Source organism: Onychostoma macrolepis, chromosome 11 (assembly GCF_012432095.1).
Source record: "Onychostoma macrolepis isolate SWU-2019 chromosome 11, ASM1243209v1, whole genome shotgun sequence".
Taxonomy (NCBI): domain Eukaryota; kingdom Metazoa; phylum Chordata; class Actinopteri; order Cypriniformes; family Cyprinidae; genus Onychostoma; species Onychostoma macrolepis.
In genome coordinates, this window is record NC_081165.1 from 20141716 (window position 1) to 20160647 (window position 18932).

Below are 18932 nucleotides of genomic sequence, written 5' to 3' on the forward strand. Positions count from 1 at the left end.
ATTCAATTATTGTCTTTTGAACCTCAATATCTGCATTTTGATAAATGACACATCAACTTCAATATTTAAGATATTTAATTTAAAGCTCTTTCTTGACAGTTTCAAAGTAATTAATGATAGATTAATATAAACTGGAGCGGTACCTTTGTACCTTCTCAGATCTAATTCCTCACGAAAAACTATTGCATGCATTATATAGCCTACATTTTCACTGCATAAATGATGCAATTAAATGATTTTACTTCACTCAATAACAATAATGTTTAACTTAAGATGTGTTACAGACTTTAACTGCTAATGAGCTAATGCATAATCAAAATGATTAAAAATGGTTAAATAAAAACATAACAGCAATATTCTAAACTGTTTATACCACTTTCAATTTTAAGCAACTCCTTATAACTTATAAAATCAAATTTAAAAATGTTTTAACTATATTTTTTAACTAATTAAGAAACAAATGACCACCTGAACTTTGTGTGCAAAAAAAAACAACAACTTTTAATTGGTTCATTCAAGATTCATAGCTATTATATGCATAATGTGCTTGCAAAGTTAAGACATTTTAAAGTTTTAGTTAACACAGTGCAATGAAGTATAAAACGCGATTGCAAAAATATACCATGTAAAGGAGCGATGTAGAGTTGAGAATACTGTAAGTCAAATGGGGTTGAGCAGGAACCCTGTGAACTAAGGATGCAGTTGCACGCGTGCCCTCTATGGCCAGTCACGCTGGCAGAGGTGTGGCGCCTTTTCACGCTTTCAACACAGACGCTTCAAAACACGGGGCCATCTTGGGGGAAGACAGCCCGCTGTGAAGTTCACCGAATAGCCGCTACACGCTGTATAACCAACACATAACAGCTAAGAGTGTCTCTAGATATGCCCAAGAGCAATCTGCGAATAAATCAACGTTTGTTTTTCAACTTAACAAGGCCCTTTTCTCGATGACAGACTGACTCTGACCGCGCTCCGCCAGAATCAACTGACGTTTCTCATGTCCCGCCTCCACGCAGGAGGACAACCAATGAGGGCTCCGCAAAAATCCAGCGTAATGACGTTTCCGCTTCTGCGCGCATGCGCAATGTCATTTTGTCTAAAGCTCCTCACTGTTCACATCGAAGATGGCGGCAGGCTTTGACCTGCTATATAAGGATTTCTGTATTAAAAGAGTGGGAAAGAAACTTTTTACCGGTACTTCAGGTTGTATTAGATTAGAAGTTTCCACATCTTGTCACAATAAGTTTGAGGTAAGCGCCCAGGCAGCCGGAAAATCACCCCGCTGACTCCGGGAAAAGAGGCAATTCAACTAGCTAATGTTGACATTCTGCGAGCTCTTGTACATATGAACATAATGAAAGCTGCTGCTCTTCAAGTGTGTTAGATGATTATTTCTCCCAAGAGCATTGTTGCTAGTGGACTTGAGGTGACACGGGCGCTTGTCAAATCTGTATTGACATTGTGACACGAGACTCCCCTTCACTCACGCTTGTTCCTTCGAAAAGCAACTGGAGGGAAAAGCGGATGAAAACCCAAACTTCCTGAACTGATGTGCCAGAGGCACAGATGGAAGACAGCTAAGGCGATCCAGTGTTTCTTAATGCTATGGTAACTACTTTGATCGGGACGTCCACAGTGCAAACTTTGAACGGAGGCAATGCAATGGATCCGCACACTGAAAGCGGCACTCCAGTGTCCAGTGGCCCATCATCATCATCAGACGACGCTTCAACTTCTGTCCCAGTTGTTAATAACGGGCCCGGGGTGGCGAAAGGACACGGAAACTCTGTCACTGTCGCCCCAAGCCCAAACACAGTGATACAGTCTTCTTACGGGAATCCTCCAGCGGCAGCATCCGCGGCATCCAGTGCAGGTCCCTCAGTGACAGTTGTCAGGCCATCTATGCAAACTGCTGGAACAGGTTTAACTATTAACGGGAGTAATAACAATAACACCGTTTCGGCGACTGTAGCCAATGTAGCGACCCCGGGAATTACCATTACTACTAACGTTACTACTACTACATCTACTACTACAACGACCCCACTTTTGATGAACCAGACTCCTGCTTCTGTCTCAGCGAGCAAGTCCGAGGCTACTAAAACTATCATCCAGCCCGCCGGCACCATGACTCTCGGCCCTGGAGTGGCCAAGGGGGCTGTTTTGCAGGGGATTACGAGAACTGCGGCTCCGGTAACTGTTGCAGCAGCAGCCGCGGGATCGAGCCCTGCCATCAGGGCCATTGCGCCACAGGTGTTAGCGCCCCGACTCCCTCAGAGCACTCCGGGCCAGAACATCCAGAACATCCAGCTACCTCCAGGTACCTCACTCACACTAGCACTCCCTTTGCATGTGTGTACAATGATGTGAATTTGTGTAATAGAGGAAGTTGTAGAGATTGTAACAGCCATCTCGTGCGAAGTTTGTGGTGCTCACTGTAAGTGCATACAACAACAGTGGAGCAGTTAAAGTTCCTGAAATGTATATAAAGTATAGTTCTCCTTAGAACTGCACATCCTTCAAACCTGCATATCTTTCTTTATTGTGCACGACACAAAAGATCTTCAGACAGCTTCATCCACTTTCACTGTACGGGAAAAAGAGATGCATTTTGCTTAACATCTCCTTTTGTGCTCAGAAGAAAAAATCGTGCAGGTTTGGAACAACACGACAACGAGCAAGTGAGTTTTTTAATCTTACAATCAACAAATTTTAAGGTATTTTACTAGTAGTAGCTGAAGTTGAAGGAAAATGTTGGGTTAAAGTTTGCAAATATGATTCCTTTCAAACATTTTGTAAATTCTTAGTTATTATCTTAACTTGAGGTTGAATGTTTAGATTCTCCCATTCAATTTTAGTGCTAAAAAGTTTAAAAGGTAACTTCCAGTGATTTTATAAGAACTTTAAAATGCCAATATATGCCAATTATGCTTTCAGTTCTTTCTGTCTCACATTCCTCTACCTCTCTTCTCCTTAAGGGGCAGTTACACTTCTGTTTGAGCATGTAAAATGTCTTCGGACATCACGTTCTGTAGCATCTGTAGCTAAATTCATCATGTAGCTAATGACTAACAAAAAATCCAAAATGTAAAAATACACATTCCACTTAGAGGTCATGCTTTGACGTGATAATCTTCTATTGGTCACACGTCTTGACATGATACAGATTTGCAGGATCAAGTTCACCAAACTAGAAAACTGTGAAAGTTCTTTGTATAAGCCTGCGTTTCCATTCTTCAGCATTCGCAGACATATGAATGAAAGTCAGTGAAATGAAAAGTGTAGTGTGTGACCGGCCTTTTACTGGGTGAGTTTAGTGAAGACCTCCACACTATTCTCTTACTTCCTCACAAGCACTGGTATTTGCTTCAGGAAATGCACAAAGTTATTCTTTTTCTAGTGATTTTTCTTTTGACTGTATGCTCTGGTCATTCTGACAACCCTGTTGTCTGGCTGGACAGAATACTTGACAGATTTTTCTACAAGAGGCCATCTGGATTCTCCGACCAACAGTTTCTGTTCAGAACACATCCGTTGGTTCACACGGTAACGGAGACGGAGTGTGTAGGGTTCTCAGTGTGCTGTGCAAATATAGGCCACCAACTGTGCGCTTTATTCTTCGTGCCTCTAAGCAGGGCACGGTTGCCAGACTTGACTCCAGTCAGATCAATAGGAAAATATCACTAATGAATAACAATTTACATGGGAAGTGATGTCAGCCTTTCTATATGTGTCATGTTTGTGTGTGCAGGTATGGTGTTGGTGCGTAGTGACAGTGGTCAGTTACTGATGATCCCGCAGCAGATGTTGGCACAGATGCAGGCCCAGTCTCAGGCCGCCCGCCCTGCTGCCCCCACCAGCACCACCCCTGGGCAAATCACCTCTGCACAGGTAATACCCTCTGACCACCCCGAACTCAACTGACATCAGCAGTACATATTTCAGAATGACTGCAGAATAATAAATACATTTATGGTATCATATTATTATATAGACGTCTTGTGTTATAATATGGGCTATCAGATGCATGCTTTTAACAATACGATTTTTTTTCCCCCATGCTTTTTCATTTTGGCTGAATAGCTGTTTATCATAGGGTCAGTGACAATGTTGGAAAGGCAGAAAAAAATTCTAAATTAAATTATTATTATTATTTTTTAATATATTTAAATAGGAAAGTTATCTTACATCGTAATACCATTTTATATTCTAATTGTATATTAATTCATAAATACAGTATTGTTAGAAAGCAGTGGAATATGGTGTAAAATGTTACTGATTTGTTTTATCATTTTTTTATCATTTTTGATACTTTCAAGACTATAATAAGAAGATTTTAAAATGACAACAAATTCTCGTCTTTGTTAGGCCAGTTCATGTAACTTTGACATTAAATTATTATTTAGATCACAAAAATGTCAAATGATTAATCGTGATTAATCTCATCCAAAATAAAAGTTTTTGTTTATATAATATATTTGTGTGTACTGTGAATATTTATTATGTATATATAAATACACACACATAAAGTATATATTTTGAAAATATTTACATGTATAAATTTATATTCATATAATTTATATTATTTATAAATATTAATGAAATTTAATTTATAAACATAACCTATTTTTCTTATATGTATACATGCACGCGTGTGTATTTATATATACATAATAAATATACACAGTACACACATATATTATGTAAACAAAAACGTTTGTTTTGGATGCGATTAATCGCGAATAATCGTTTGAAAGCATTACAAAAATGCAATGTTTTAAAGTATAAAAAGTAGTGAAACACAGCATGAGTCCAATGGTGTATGTAAAAGTTTTGTCAACTAGCAATAAAAATCTCTCATACTAGCCGTGGCACATCAAGCCATCTGTATTGTTGAGCAAGTTAGCTATTAACTAGTTGGTTCCATTCTTCTTAATTCATTCCCCATGTCAGCATTTGCTCATTGATGTCTGTCTTATATTTGCAGGCAACTGGAACTCCCCTGATGGCCCGACAGGTGACTCCTACCACCATCATAAAGCAGGGCTCTCCTACAGCCAGCAGCACGGCCACTACCACACTCCAGAGACCACCTGTACAGGTAGCTATAAAAGGCACATCATGTAGAAACAGCCCCTTTAGAAATGACAGGAATCAGTCTGTGCTGTAAGGTGTATTTCTGAGGTGGCTGTAATCTTCTTCTCTCTTTGTACTCCTTCTCTCTGGTGTGTCAGCAGGCCTCCTCTGTGGGTGCAGCGTTGTCAGTGCAGGCAGGAACCGCCCAGAGGACTGTGACTGCTGCCACAGGGACCACCGTCTCCTCGGCAACGGTGAGAGGCTGCACTAACTTAGCAGTCACACAAAGACACGCTGGTTCACAACTGAAGAAACAGTCCTGAACGTTTAGCTTCATGCTTAAAGGCTTCTCGAAGGTCTGTAAACTGACCTGATTAAGTATGGTAAAAGGAGTTGAAGAGATTTCCAAGTTCAAACCTAAATGTAATATCTGTTCTCAGAGTGGGAATCCCCTGATATACCCAACTGATGCAAGGCTCATGCTATTAAATCTTAACCTGAACATTTGTATGCATCCAAGGTACGGATGCAAGATAAGCTTAAGCTGCTGCATAGTAAAACTACATTGTGTTAATTCAATCACTTTTCTTTTTTTTATAGGAGACAATGGAGAATGTAAAGAAATGTAGGAACTTCTTGTCCACGCTGATAAAGCTGGCCACTAGTGGTAAGCAGTCATCAGAGACTGTCGCCAACGTTAAAGAGCTGGTCAAGAACCTGCTGGTGAGTTTCAGAAGTTGAGTGAGTTTGCATGTTTCTAACTCTGTGAATATTTATTATGTATATATAAATACACACACATAAAGTATATATTTTGAAAATATTTACATGTATAAATTTATATTCATATAATTTATATTATTTATAAATATTAATGAAATTTAATTTATAAACATAACCTATTTTTCTTATATGTATACATGCACGCGTGTGTATTTATATATACATAATAAATATACACAGTACACACATATATTATGTAAACAAAACGTTTGTTTTGGATGCGATTAATCGCGAATAATCGTTGAAAGCATTACAAAATGCAATGTTTTAAAGTATAAAAGTAGTGAAACACAGCATGAGTCCAATGGTGTATGTAAAAGTTTTGTCAACTAGCAATAAAATCTCTCATACTAGCCGTGGCACATCAAGCCATCTGTATTGTTGAGCAAGTTAGCTATTAACTAGTTGGTTCCATTCTTCTTAATTCATTCCCCATGTCAGCATTTGCTCATTGATGTCTGTCTTATATTTGCAGGCAACTGGAACTCCCTGATGGCCCGACAGGTGACTCCTACCACCATCATAAAGCAGGGCTCTCCTACAGCCAGCAGCACGGCCACTACCACACTCCAGAGACCACCTGTACAGGTAGCTATAAAAGGCACATCATGTAGAAACAGCCCCTTTAGAAATGACAGGAATCAGTCTGTGCTGTAAGGTGTATTTCTGAGGTGGCTGTAATCTTCTTCTCTCTTTGTACTCCTTCTCTCTGGTGTGTCAGCAGGCCTCCTCTGTGGGTGCAGCGTTGTCAGTGCAGGCAGGAACCGCCCAGAGGACTGTGACTGCTGCCACAGGGACCACCGTCTCCTCGGCAACGGTGAGAGGCTGCACTAACTTAGCAGTCACACAAAGACACGCTGGTTCACAACTGAAGAAACAGTCCTGAACGTTTAGCTTCATGCTTAAAGGCTTCTCGAAAGGTCTGTAAACTGACCTGATTAAGTATGGTAAAAAGGAGTTGAAGAGATTTCCAAGTTCAAACCTAAATGTAATATCTGTTCTCAGAGTGGGAATCCCCTGATATACCCAACTGATGCAAGGCTCATGCTATTAAATCTTAACCTGAACATTTGTATGCATCCAAGGTACGGATGCAAGATAAGCTTAAGCTGCTGCATAGTAAAACTACATTGTGTTAATTCAATCACTTTTCTTTTTTTTTTATAGGAGACAATGGAGAATGTAAAGAAATGTAGGAACTTCTTGTCCACGCTGATAAAGCTGGCCACTAGTGGTAAGCAGTCATCAGAGACTGTCGCCAACGTTAAAGAGCTGGTCAAGAACCTGCTGGTGAGTTTCAGAAGTTGAGTGAGTTTGCATGTTTCTAACTCTGTGAAAAAATGTTGATAATTTATCATAATTGTGTAAGGTGCTATTTCTTTTTTAAAATGATGTGTGTAAAACCTGAATTGAACAGATTACCTTTGTCACTTTGTTGAATTGGTGACCCCCTGCAGTGGGGTCCAAGTCTGTGACCATTCATTAAAATGCTTCTATTTTATTCACTACTGTTCAAATAATTTGTTTTTATATTAGTCTTTAATGCTGACCATGGATGCAAATGATTAAATATGCAGCAAAAAAGTTAATTTGTTGTACTATATGCAATATTATTATTATTATGAAATATTACAACTGAAAAGTTGTAAAAAGCTTATATTTTAATATATTTAAAAATTTATTTTATTCCTGTGCCATTACTCCAGTCTTTAGTGTCACATGATCCTTCAGAAATCATTTTAATATACTGATTTGCTCAAGAAATATTTCTTATTATTATCAATGTTGAAAACAGTTGTGCTGCTTAATATTTTGGTGAAAAACATGATACTTTTGCTGAATTTAATGTGTCCTTTCTGAATAAAAGTGTAATATGTAATTTATTTGTATAATAATTACATCAATTTAAACATTTTTTGTTTTGTTTATCATACAGATGAACCCTTTTTTCATTTTTAAATGAAAATAATTATATTATCAGCATATTCATTTCATTAAAAAGTGTAATTGAAAAATTCATATGAATTCCTAAATAATTTATTATATTGTTTGCCTGCAGAAACTGTACTTGAGCTGCATGAAACCTGAGGATCGTGATGTGCTTTAATGGAAACATTCTGGGGTTTTATTTACAGATGTTCAGAAGATCGCAAATTAGCTTATTTAAATAGAAATAGTAAAGAATCTTATACATTTCTTCTTCGTTTTACACTGTAACCTTTCTTTGTTTGACTTTTTTTAAATTTTAAAATGTTTATTTTAAATTAATATTTTAATATGGTCTCAGACTTTTGAACCCACTGTATTAGTCAGTGGTTGTGGGGGACATGAACCTCTAAATATGCTAAAATGTCCCTATGTATGAGTTGTTTTTGGTGTTTATCTCCTCAGGAAGGGATGATTGAAGCAGAGGAGTTCACCAGCAGGCTCTACAAAGAGCTCAACTCCTCTCCTCAGCCTTATTTAGTGCCTTTCCTTAAGGTAAAGATCTTAAAATTGAATGAAAATGTAACTCAATTCATGTCATTCGGGACCAGATAATTATGTAGTAATTAACATTTAATAAATTACTGTATTGGAGACAAATCATTTAAGAGCAACCTTTATGTACAATGTTTATTGAACAAGATTGTTATCTTGTTTAGCCCTGTTTCACAAAGCACACATAAGCAACTTGGTCATTTCGGTGGCTGTGTTAACACATTGCAGCATTCGCACTGCCTGCTTAGTGCCTAGCCAAATAGAGTTGCTTTAAATCATTATTTGCAATTGCTTATATGACGATTAATTGCCAGCCAAAACTTTATAATCGGGACAGTCCTATTTCCCACAATTAATTCCGCCTTTTGCATGTGTTTCTTTAGAGGAGTCTTCCAGCTCTGAGACAGCTCACTCCTGACTCCACAGCCTTCATCCAGCAGAGCCAGGCCCTCCAGGCGTCCGCTGTGGTGCTGACCAGCTCTAACACGGCTGGTGCCACCGCCACAGCTCCTCGCACGCTCATCCAGCCTGCTCTCAGCAACTCCAGCCAGACTGCCTCTCTGGTAAACACAGACCTACATGCATAATTTACTTAATGTGTTGTTAATGCTTACTGAGGTGCAAGGACACGGTTGGGATTATTAATGCTAACAGCACATTGCAGGTAAAATGTGGTGTTTAGTTTTTATTTACAGATTATTTATTTGATAAATAAATAAAAGATACAGAGCTAAATGATTGGAGTTTAATTTCTTTAGTACATTGTTTAAATTGTTGAATGGTAATGCCTGGATTTGCCAAAGTAAAAAATCACTCTGAGCTGTGTCAATTAATACAATAGGAAACATCATATGCATATCATTTATAACTAATTGATGTTTCTTACGCATTGTTGTGGAATATTGACTGTTGGTGACAAGTATAGTTTTGTGCCTGATAATACTGATAAAGGACAAGAGTTAGGAATTGTGAACTGGTTCTTATTAAAAAAACAAAAACAAAATGATTTTTATGAAATAGTTTTGTTAATGTTTCTTGAATCAGTGTTAACTTTGTATGACAACATGCAGTTAACATTCAAAACAGTTTTGTTGAAATAAGTCATATTGCAATTATAATAACATGGAAATATTTGATGGAACTTTGTGTTAATAAAAGGTTCAATTAATTTTGAGTCCCATTCCACATATTATTATTAGTATATGATAATAATAATAATAATAATAATAATTGCTATTGTATGATATAAACAAATAATAATATTATTATAATTTGGTGCAAAGTCACCTCTTGTTGTTATTATTATATTACTTAATTATTTGAAACAAATGTAAAAACACACACACACACACATATATATATATATACATACATACATGATCTGTTATAATAGTAAAATATATGAATTAATATATAAACAAATATTTAAAAACAAAATATACATGATTAATGACTGTTGTAAAACTCTCATTGGTTGTAATTATAAAATTGCATTCAATGTTGCTGTTCAGGTATTGCAGCCTCCACAGCAGGGGGCAATAGTGAAGCCCCCTCAGGTTACCCTGACAACCACTCCCATGGTGACGCTCAGGGGTCAACCCCACAGCCACATAGTGGTGGGTCAGCCTCAGGTGCAGCTCAAACAGATCCAGACAGGTGAGTGTGTCTGTCAAATCCATCACTGTCTGTTTTCTTTCACAATGTAATGACACAAAACTAGGGCTGCACGATAAATCGCATGCGATTGTCATGCGCATCTCGTCAGTAAAGCCGGATCTGTGATTACTTGTATATCTCCATCACGTGCTTTCAGATGGAATTGCGATATTAAGTAGCTTGTCAGCGATCCGTGGCTCTGTGTATTAAATGCTGCTCCATCTGAAAGCACGTGATGGAGATATACAAGTAATCACAGATCTGGCTTTACTGACGAGATGAGCATGATCATCGCATGTGATTTATCGTGCAGCCCTACACAAAACGTAACCTCTCTCTCTTTCAGTCGCTGTGAAGCAGGGTGTTGTGAGTAGCACTAAACTGGCTCCGGGCTCTGTATCTGTAGCGTTAGCTCAGAAGAATAAAACAAAGGATGGTGCTGGAGGAACTTTCAGGTTTGTGTTGTGTTCATTTCACTTTTATGCTGCCATGCACAGCCGCGTTTACCCAGGAGACATTGTGCACAACATACATGAGTAGTACACAAAATTTAGCTAAACTGATTGTGATGAAAAGATGTTGCATTTTCCTCAAGGTTAATTCATTTCAGGCTGTACACACTACAGTAGTTTGTTTGGGAATTATGACCGGTAGGTGCCGTTATCATGACCATGGGTAATTTTATACTGTGAACCAGTGTTATTTTAATATATATATATTAGTGGTGTCCCCGAATAGTCGACGATTCTATGCTTCGATTCGAGGAGCCTGATTCGACTCCCAATCTCACAGTCGAATATTCGCGGGGTGTTATGATCATGCCATTTTGGTTATATGGGGGTGCTCAGTGTCTGATTTCACATCGAACTACCGGTTTTCTCCCAGTAAGTTAATATACAGCCTATTATGATAATGCTGTAAATAAGAATCTTAAAAGAAAGAAGCTTTAAATAAATATTAACGTGCGTGAATAAATCCAACTTCCCCTATAGATTAAAGTTTTGCTTTCTAATCCGTCACCGACAGAGGAGTATGGCGGGTAGGGTACAACAAGTGATTTCAAAACGTTTCAGTCGGTTTATTTATATCGTGTGTATATATTATTTATCTCGTATAAGATGCATTTGGTTGAGTTACGCTACAGTAAATCGCTTCATTGTAGTAGCCTACTATATATACGTGATTATCTCCAGAGGTGGGTAGTAACGAGTTACATTTACTTCGTTACATTTACTTGAGTAAATTTTTTGGGTAACTAATACTTTTAGAGTATATTTAAAAATGGGTACTTTTACTCTTACTCAAGTACATTTTTAGTGAAAAAACGGTACTTTTACTTCGTTACTGTGGGCGACGCTCCTCTCGTTACTTTATCTTAATGCATTAAAAATCCTTCAATTTATTCCAAGCGCGCCGTCTACTTTTTTTTTTTTTTTTCTGGGCAATGAGCGATGCCCGTTCGCGAATGATTCATTCTTTTGAGTCAATTCTGTTCGAAGGCTTGATCAAACCAGTTGGCAGACCAGTGAATCGGTTCGCGAACCAGTTTGAATGATTCGTTCAGTTCCCTGCCGCACGCGCTGAGTCTGAAGCGGTTCTCACTCAGAGTTGTAACATCAAGAGCGTTGAAGACGTGGAAAGGCTATTAGCTATGAAGATCTTTATTAGATGAACACCGCGTGTGCTGTCGTTTCCACAGGTATAGATTCGATTACAGTACACGATGCCATGACATTACCAGTTTGTTGTACATGTACCTTCTATACAATGTATAATTTATTCATTGTCACAGAGTATGAAATAAACACCCGCCAAACCCGCGTTAGTTCCAGGAGGAATGCCTTGCCAAGACACAATTAATATTGATATTTTCACAATATTTACGCTTGCAGAAATAAAGGCTACATTTGTTTACATTTTGCAGAACAGACGGAAGAAGTGCATTTGTTTCGTGATGTTCAGATGTTCTGTAGCAGTCATGTGAGGAGTTTTCACTCTTCTCCGTGTCAGAGGTTATATACATTTATAATACATAATTAAACTTTAAAATATAATTTAATTTAACTCAGTGATGCAAATCAGAATTTGTATCAGCTGTTACTCCAGTTTTCAGAGTCATATGATCCTTCAGAAATCATTCAAATATATTGATTTATTACCAGTGTTGTTGAAAACAACAACAAAAAAAAAAAAAAACAGCATATGCTGGTATGGTATGTTTTGAAGCTGGGATGTTGGTTTGTGCTGTCATGTGCTGGTCTTGAGCTGGTGCTCAAACCAGCACCCCATGCTTCAAAACATACCATACCAGCATATACTGTTTTTTTTCAACAGGGAACAGTTTTGCTGCTTAATATTTTTTGGAAGCTGTGACATTTTGTTCAGGATTCTTTTATGAATAGAAAGCTAAAAAAAAAAACAGCATTGATAATAAATCAGGCTGATAAAAATTCTGATTTGCATCACTGAAATAAATTACATTAAAAAAAAAAAAAAAAACATTATTTAAGTAAGTATTTTGAACGGCAGTGTGTGTGTGTGTATAAAAAATGTATCTAAATATCTATATATCTAAATAAAAATAGACTATATTCAGTATATCCAAAGTAACTAGTAACTAACTACTTGAGTAGTTTTTATCCGATACTTTTTACTCTTACTCAAGTAACTATTCAGACTATTACTTTTACTTTTACTTGAGTAAATATTTCTTCAAGTACTTTTACTTTTACTTGAGTACAGTTTTCGGGTACTCTACCCACCTCTGATTATCTCTCCAGCGGTGCGAGCAGAACAACAATATAGAATATTAATAACTATGACTGGCACTGTCATATACATAGCATTATAATGAGAACTCTATTATAATAAAACGCTGTGTTTTTTTTTTTTTTTAATGTTTAGTTGTGTTTCTGCATGTTATTGCGTGAAGAACGCGTCCACAAAAGGAGTTCATTCAGTGCCGCGCAGACACGTTCATGTGCATTCGGGCATTTTGTGCATAAAGCCTATAAGTCGTAATATTAACGTTATGTTATATAAATAACGAAGCGTATTCTATGTGAGATAAATGAGTTAAATCCCATTGATTAAAAATCGGCTATCATATGCTTCATTCATCTTCAGCGCACAGCTCAAAACAGAAATGCAGAACGTTATAACGCATATACATAACATTATAATGAGAGCACTATTGTTAAAAAAAAAAAACATTATTTAAGTAAGTATTTTGAACGGCAGTGTGTGTGTGTGTATAAAAATGTATCTAAATATCTATATATCTAAATAAAAATAGACTATATTCAGTATATCCAAAGTAACTAGTAACTAACTACTTGAGTAGTTTTTATCCGATACTTTTTACTCTTACTCAAGTAACTATTCAGACTATTACTTTTACTTTTACTTGAGTAAATATTTCTTCAAGTACTTTTACTTTTACTTGAGTACAGTTTTCGGGTACTCTACCCACCTCTGATTATCTCTCCAGCGCGGTGCGAGCAGAACAACAATATAGAATATTAATAACTATGACTGGCACTGTCATATACATAGCATTATAATGAGAACTCTATTATAATAAAACGCTGTGTTTTTTTTTTTTTTTTTTTAATGTTTAGTTGTGTTTCTGCATGTTATTGCGTGAAGAACGCGTCCACAAAAGGAGTTCATTCAGTGCCGCGCAGACACGTTCATGTGCATTCGGGGCATTTTGTGCATAAAGCCTATAAGTCGTAATATTAACGTTATGTTATATAAATAACGAAGCGTATTCTATGTGAGATAAATGAGTTAAATCCCATTGATTAAAAATCGGCTATCATATGCTTCATTCATCTTCAGCGCGCACAGCTCAAAACAGAAATGCAGAACGTTATAACGCATATACATAACATTATAATGAGAGCACTATTGTTAAAAAAAAAAAAAAAAAAATTGTTGTGAATTCTTAAGGGTTTCGCTGACGTTTAATGTTAACTATCTTTTAATCAAAACATAAAACATTATTCACCCCGTTTGTATCTGCGAGGCGCCCGTTACACATTTTCCCTGTGTATTTATGACTGTCGAATGTCTGACTTGACTCTTGGTAATGTATTTTGCCCCGCCCCCAAATATATGATTCGACTATCAGTCGACTATCGGCATGATTCGAAAATTCCGATTCGACTATGAAAATCCTTAGTCGGGGACAACCAAATATATATATTATAATTTTGTATTTCATTTCATAGTTTTTATTTCATTTTAAGTTTTAGTAATTTTGTTATGCTTTTGTCAGCTTAATTATTCTTTATAAGTATTTCTGTTTAGCTTTATTTCATTTCAGTTTTAGTAATTTTAGTAATTCAACTTAAATCTATTTTATTTCACTTAGTGGTCAAGCCAACATTTATACTTTCAAATTTTGACATTTAAGGTTTTTTTATCTAATATTTCTATTTTATTTAAGTCAATGAACTGTTTTTAGGTTGTAATTTTGGTTGACAGTAACAACACTGTACTGAACATATAAATGATTAATTATAAAAAATAAAAAATATAAAAACTAATAAGAGTTCTAAGATTAACATGATTTAAAATATGTTAATAGATATATTACTTTTATATACTTGAAAGTATGGTAAATTGTCATTTAAGTAGTTATACAAAAGACATGTTTAAATTTATTTATTTAGAAAGTCATAGTTTTGCAGCATTTGTAAAACTAGGGAAACAGACTCGCAAACTCTTTCTAACATATATTCTTGTATGTCTAAATCTGTCCAGGGATGACGATGACATTAATGACGTGGCCTCAATGGCAGGCGTTAATCTTTCAGAGGAGAGCGCACGTATCCTGGCCACCAACTCGGAGCTGGTTGGAGCAGTCACGCGGTCTTGTAAGGATGAAGCTTTCCTCTCCGCCAGCATGTTACAGCACAAGATACTAGAGATAGGTGAGACTTCTAGTTACAGAAAAATCTTGAATTCAATTTTACTACAATGTACTGTTTTACCAGAGCTAACAGTTGTTCTCCTGTATGTGGTCAGGCCAAAGGTTTGGAGTGACAGAGCTGGGTCCCGAGGTCGTGAACATCGTCTCTCATGCCACTCAGCAGAGACTGCAAAACCTTCTAGAGAAGGTCTCCTTGATCGCCCAGCAAAAGAACATGACATACAAGGCAAGTCTACTGACCCAGATGGGCTAGCTCATTAAAGTATGTTGATAGTAACATATTTTTATATTTCTTTTCTACGCTTTGTTGAACCCTGGATGTGTTTCCTTTGTCAGAATCGGAAATAATTATGAATCCAGAGGCCGTTGCAGGTTTCGTTCTCAAAAGCGCTCCATCCTTTGGGTGTCAGCTTTTGTTGTGAGCCTGCAAGGCTGTGTGTAATGTTAATGATGTGTCTGCAGGAGGATAGTCGGTACGAGCAGGTGGAGGATGTTCGCTCTCAGCTGAAGTTCTTTGAGCAGCTTGACCAGTTGGAGAAACAGAAAAAAGAGGAGCAGGAGAGAGAAATTTTAATGAAGGCAGCTAAGGTTAGTAAGCCACCTCCAGCCATACTCTTTCTCACACACACACACCTCTGATACTACCATTGGCCAGAGGTTCTGATCATTGATTTAAGTTCAGAACAGGTTCAGTCTTCCAAACTCAGTGGTACAATTGGATTTTTTTTCTCTCTCACACACTACAATGGATTTGATGCTTGCGATTCATTAACTATGATTAATGGCTTTATTTTATTGTCAAACAAGATACGCTATGATTCAGTGCGTCACAATGTATGGATTCCAAATATGATACAAGACTCAGTGTGTCAGGGAGAGAGTGAATCTGCTGTTTGAATCTCTCGTTTCACTTCACTTTTGTCCAGTACCACAGCTCACAGAAACGGCTCTAAGTGCACCGAGTTTCAAAATGAGTGCTTATTTAGGCACTCTGCTTTTTCATGAACTGAAATTATTTAAATGAACACACAAATAATATTAAAAGTGATACACTATCAACGCAGTATCATTAGGCATAAACGTACAAATGAAAGCCACCATTTATATGAATAATGTGAACATCAGCGTGGAGGAAATTCCTGGAATGCAAGCTAGCATTACTTATAATTGCTCGTAATTCAAATTATGATTTAATGATTTTATTATGATTTCTTTTATGATGTTAATTGTTGTTTGCTACATTTCAGGATTCTTTTTTAATCCTGCCTTGTCAAACTTAAAATAAATCTCTCTCACTCTCACTCTGTCCCTCTTTCTCTGTTTATACTCTATCTATCTTTATCTCTGTCTATATTTATACATGTATACTACAGTTCAAAACTTAGGGCTTTTGGGGGGGTTCTTGTTTTTATTTTTTATTGCTGTATTTTTGATCAGATAAATTATAATAACATTACAAAATGTTGCTGTGTCCAAACTTTTGAATGGTAGTGTAAGTGTACATCTAAAAAGTGTGAGAGAGCTACATTACTCATGTCAAACTTGCATGTCTTTTTGTGCTAGTAAAGACAAAAAAAAAATCGTACTTAAATGTTTTAATTGATTAACAGCCTTAATTTGTTCATATTTATTTGATTCCAGCAGATGTCTCTGTGTGTTTTGACTGTTGATCCTCTAATTGCTATTTATGTTTTTCAGTCACGCTCGCGACAAGAGGACCCCGAGCAGCTGCGGCTGAAACAGAAGGCCAAAGAGGTAAGATGGCACACTTGAGATGTTTATCTTGTCAGAGGACCATTGTGTTTGATTATGGGTCAGAGCTTATATATATATATATATATATATGTGTGTGTATGTGTGTGTGTGTGGCTACAGATGCAGCAGCAGGAATTGGCTCAGATTCGACAGAGAGATGCCAACTTGACGGCGTTGGCGGCTATCGGACCCAGAAAGAAAAGAAAACTGGATTCTCCTTCACTTGGGACTGACACAGAGGTACCAAACATCTCTCCCTCACCATGGCAGTCTGCTGCCCTTCTCCTCATCTCCTTCTGTCCCTCTTTGTGCCCTCTTTAAATCATTAAGCAGCTGTTGGGCGGGTTTGAGATGTCAGGTTGTGCTTCAAGGGTCTCAGATTGTTACAAATGGCAGATATAGGACAGTCTAGAGGCGTAGTCACACAGCCATTTTGTTCAGTAATTGTTTTTACACAATTTTAAGAATATATCCACGTTTCATGCTATTTATTTTTTATTTTGAGTCATTTATATTTTTTGCTACATTATCGTTCACATTTTGCAGAGAAAAACTTTACTAAACTAAGAATGTATTTAAAAATAATTCTATATCATGTTATTTTTATTTTATTTATATTAATATTACATTATCATCACTTTTCAGAAATATTATTGTAATTAATATTTTATTTAAATAATTTTGTGATACATTTTCAGCAAATTCTTAGAATTTTAAATATACATTTGTTTTATTTATATACTATTGTTTTATTGTATTAATGTATATCGCTTTATGTAATGTTTACATATACAGTATATATATATATATATATATATATATATAGGTTTAAATGAAGTCTCTCTCATTTTCTTTTCTCCCTTAGAATGGTCACCATTACATTACTCCTGTTTGATCAATTTACCAACATTAGTATTAAAATGTTTGTTTAGATAGCATTGTTGTTAAAAGTTCATGTGTGTGTGTTGACAGGGCTCAGGTTTGTGCGCGAGTGCATCCGGGGGCTTAAATGCAGGAGCTTCGAGGCAGTACACTCGCCAGCGCATCACGCGTGTAAACCTCAGGGATCTGCTCTTCTGTCTAGAGAACGAGAGAAGCACCAGCCACTCACAACTGCTCTACCGAGCCCTTCTCAAATAGCAGATAGCCCATGTCCTTTCCTCATTTCAGTCTTTAGGGATCTATCCCTCATTCTTTCTGTCTTTTTTGCTGTTATTATCATTCTTTGTCATTCCCTTTGCGTCTTTCTTTATTGCTCTTTCACACTTTCTGTCACTGTCTCACATACTCACACATACAGTGATGCATTTTTCTTTCCTTTCTCGAGCTGACTTGTGCTCTTCTCATTTTTTTTATTGGTTTTCTTTGTCTTTTATTTTGCCTTGTTTTTAGTTTTCTGCCCCTTTTGGATTTTACTCTTCAGAAATTGTGTTAAAAGAAAATTGCAATTATATATCATGTTTTTCATAGAAGGTGGCTTTGTAATGTGCAAATTACTTATGTAAAAAAAAAGAATTCACAGTGGAACTACCCATTCATTTTATATTTGTGTTTTTATAAAGATGTTTTAAGAAATAAAAGTGGACAAAGTTTCTATAAAAACCTTGGTGGTGTGGTTTTATAATAGGTAATGCTCAAAAGAATCCCTAATTGCTAGATTCGTTTCACTTTAATTCACCGATTCAAATACATGACTCTCGATTCTTTTGAATCACGAATGTTCCCTTGCCCAGTTTTTAGTGCTTTTGTGAAAGTGTTCTTTTAGATATAACATTTATTACTAGATCGTGTTCACCGTACCTCAACGTTTCACTTCTCTTTACAAACGCGTTGCGAATTGGTTCAAACGAATGATTCAAATAACTAGTTCAAAAGAACCATTCGTTCGTGAATCGGACATCACATGGTTATTCTCTCGTTGTGCACTAGATGGCACTGTAGACCTGCGTTCATTCATCTGGGTCTGCTAGAAATAAATGCTAGTTTGTTGCTGAAAATGAAAAATAATTACACAAATTACCATTCAGACGTTCCTGCATTTAAAAGGACATGGTCTTACTTCTATATGACTTCTGTCAGTTATTTGTTGTTCTGTGACAGCTTTATGGTGGAACTATTTACCTCTCTGTCGAAATGAGAAGCGAGGATAGATTAAACACTTCAGTGTTGGACTTTGGCTCTCAAACTCATCCAGTACCATTCACAGTCATCCCTCCTGGATATATGCAGGTTTAAGAGTTAA

The 18932-nt window shown here is 36.6% G+C and overlaps 1 protein-coding gene across 1 annotated transcript; it reads left to right on the plus strand.

Annotated features, from left to right (window-relative positions):
• Positions 1-490: 490 nt before the first annotated feature.
• Positions 491-18300, plus strand: taf4a (TAF4A RNA polymerase II, TATA box binding protein (TBP)-associated factor). The gene is made up of 15 exons (XM_058791515.1): positions 491-2320; positions 3752-3891; positions 4988-5101; positions 5238-5330; positions 5677-5799; positions 8251-8340; positions 8724-8903; positions 9852-9996; positions 10343-10451; positions 14767-14936; positions 15031-15161; positions 15398-15523; positions 16634-16690; positions 16811-16930; positions 17663-18300. Exons 1-15 carry the CDS (start codon positions 1606-1608, stop codon positions 17828-17830), a joined length of 2481 nt encoding a protein of 826 aa, XP_058647498.1. The 5' UTR covers positions 491-1605; the 3' UTR covers positions 17831-18300.
• The last annotated feature ends 632 nt before the right edge of the window (positions 18301-18932 follow it).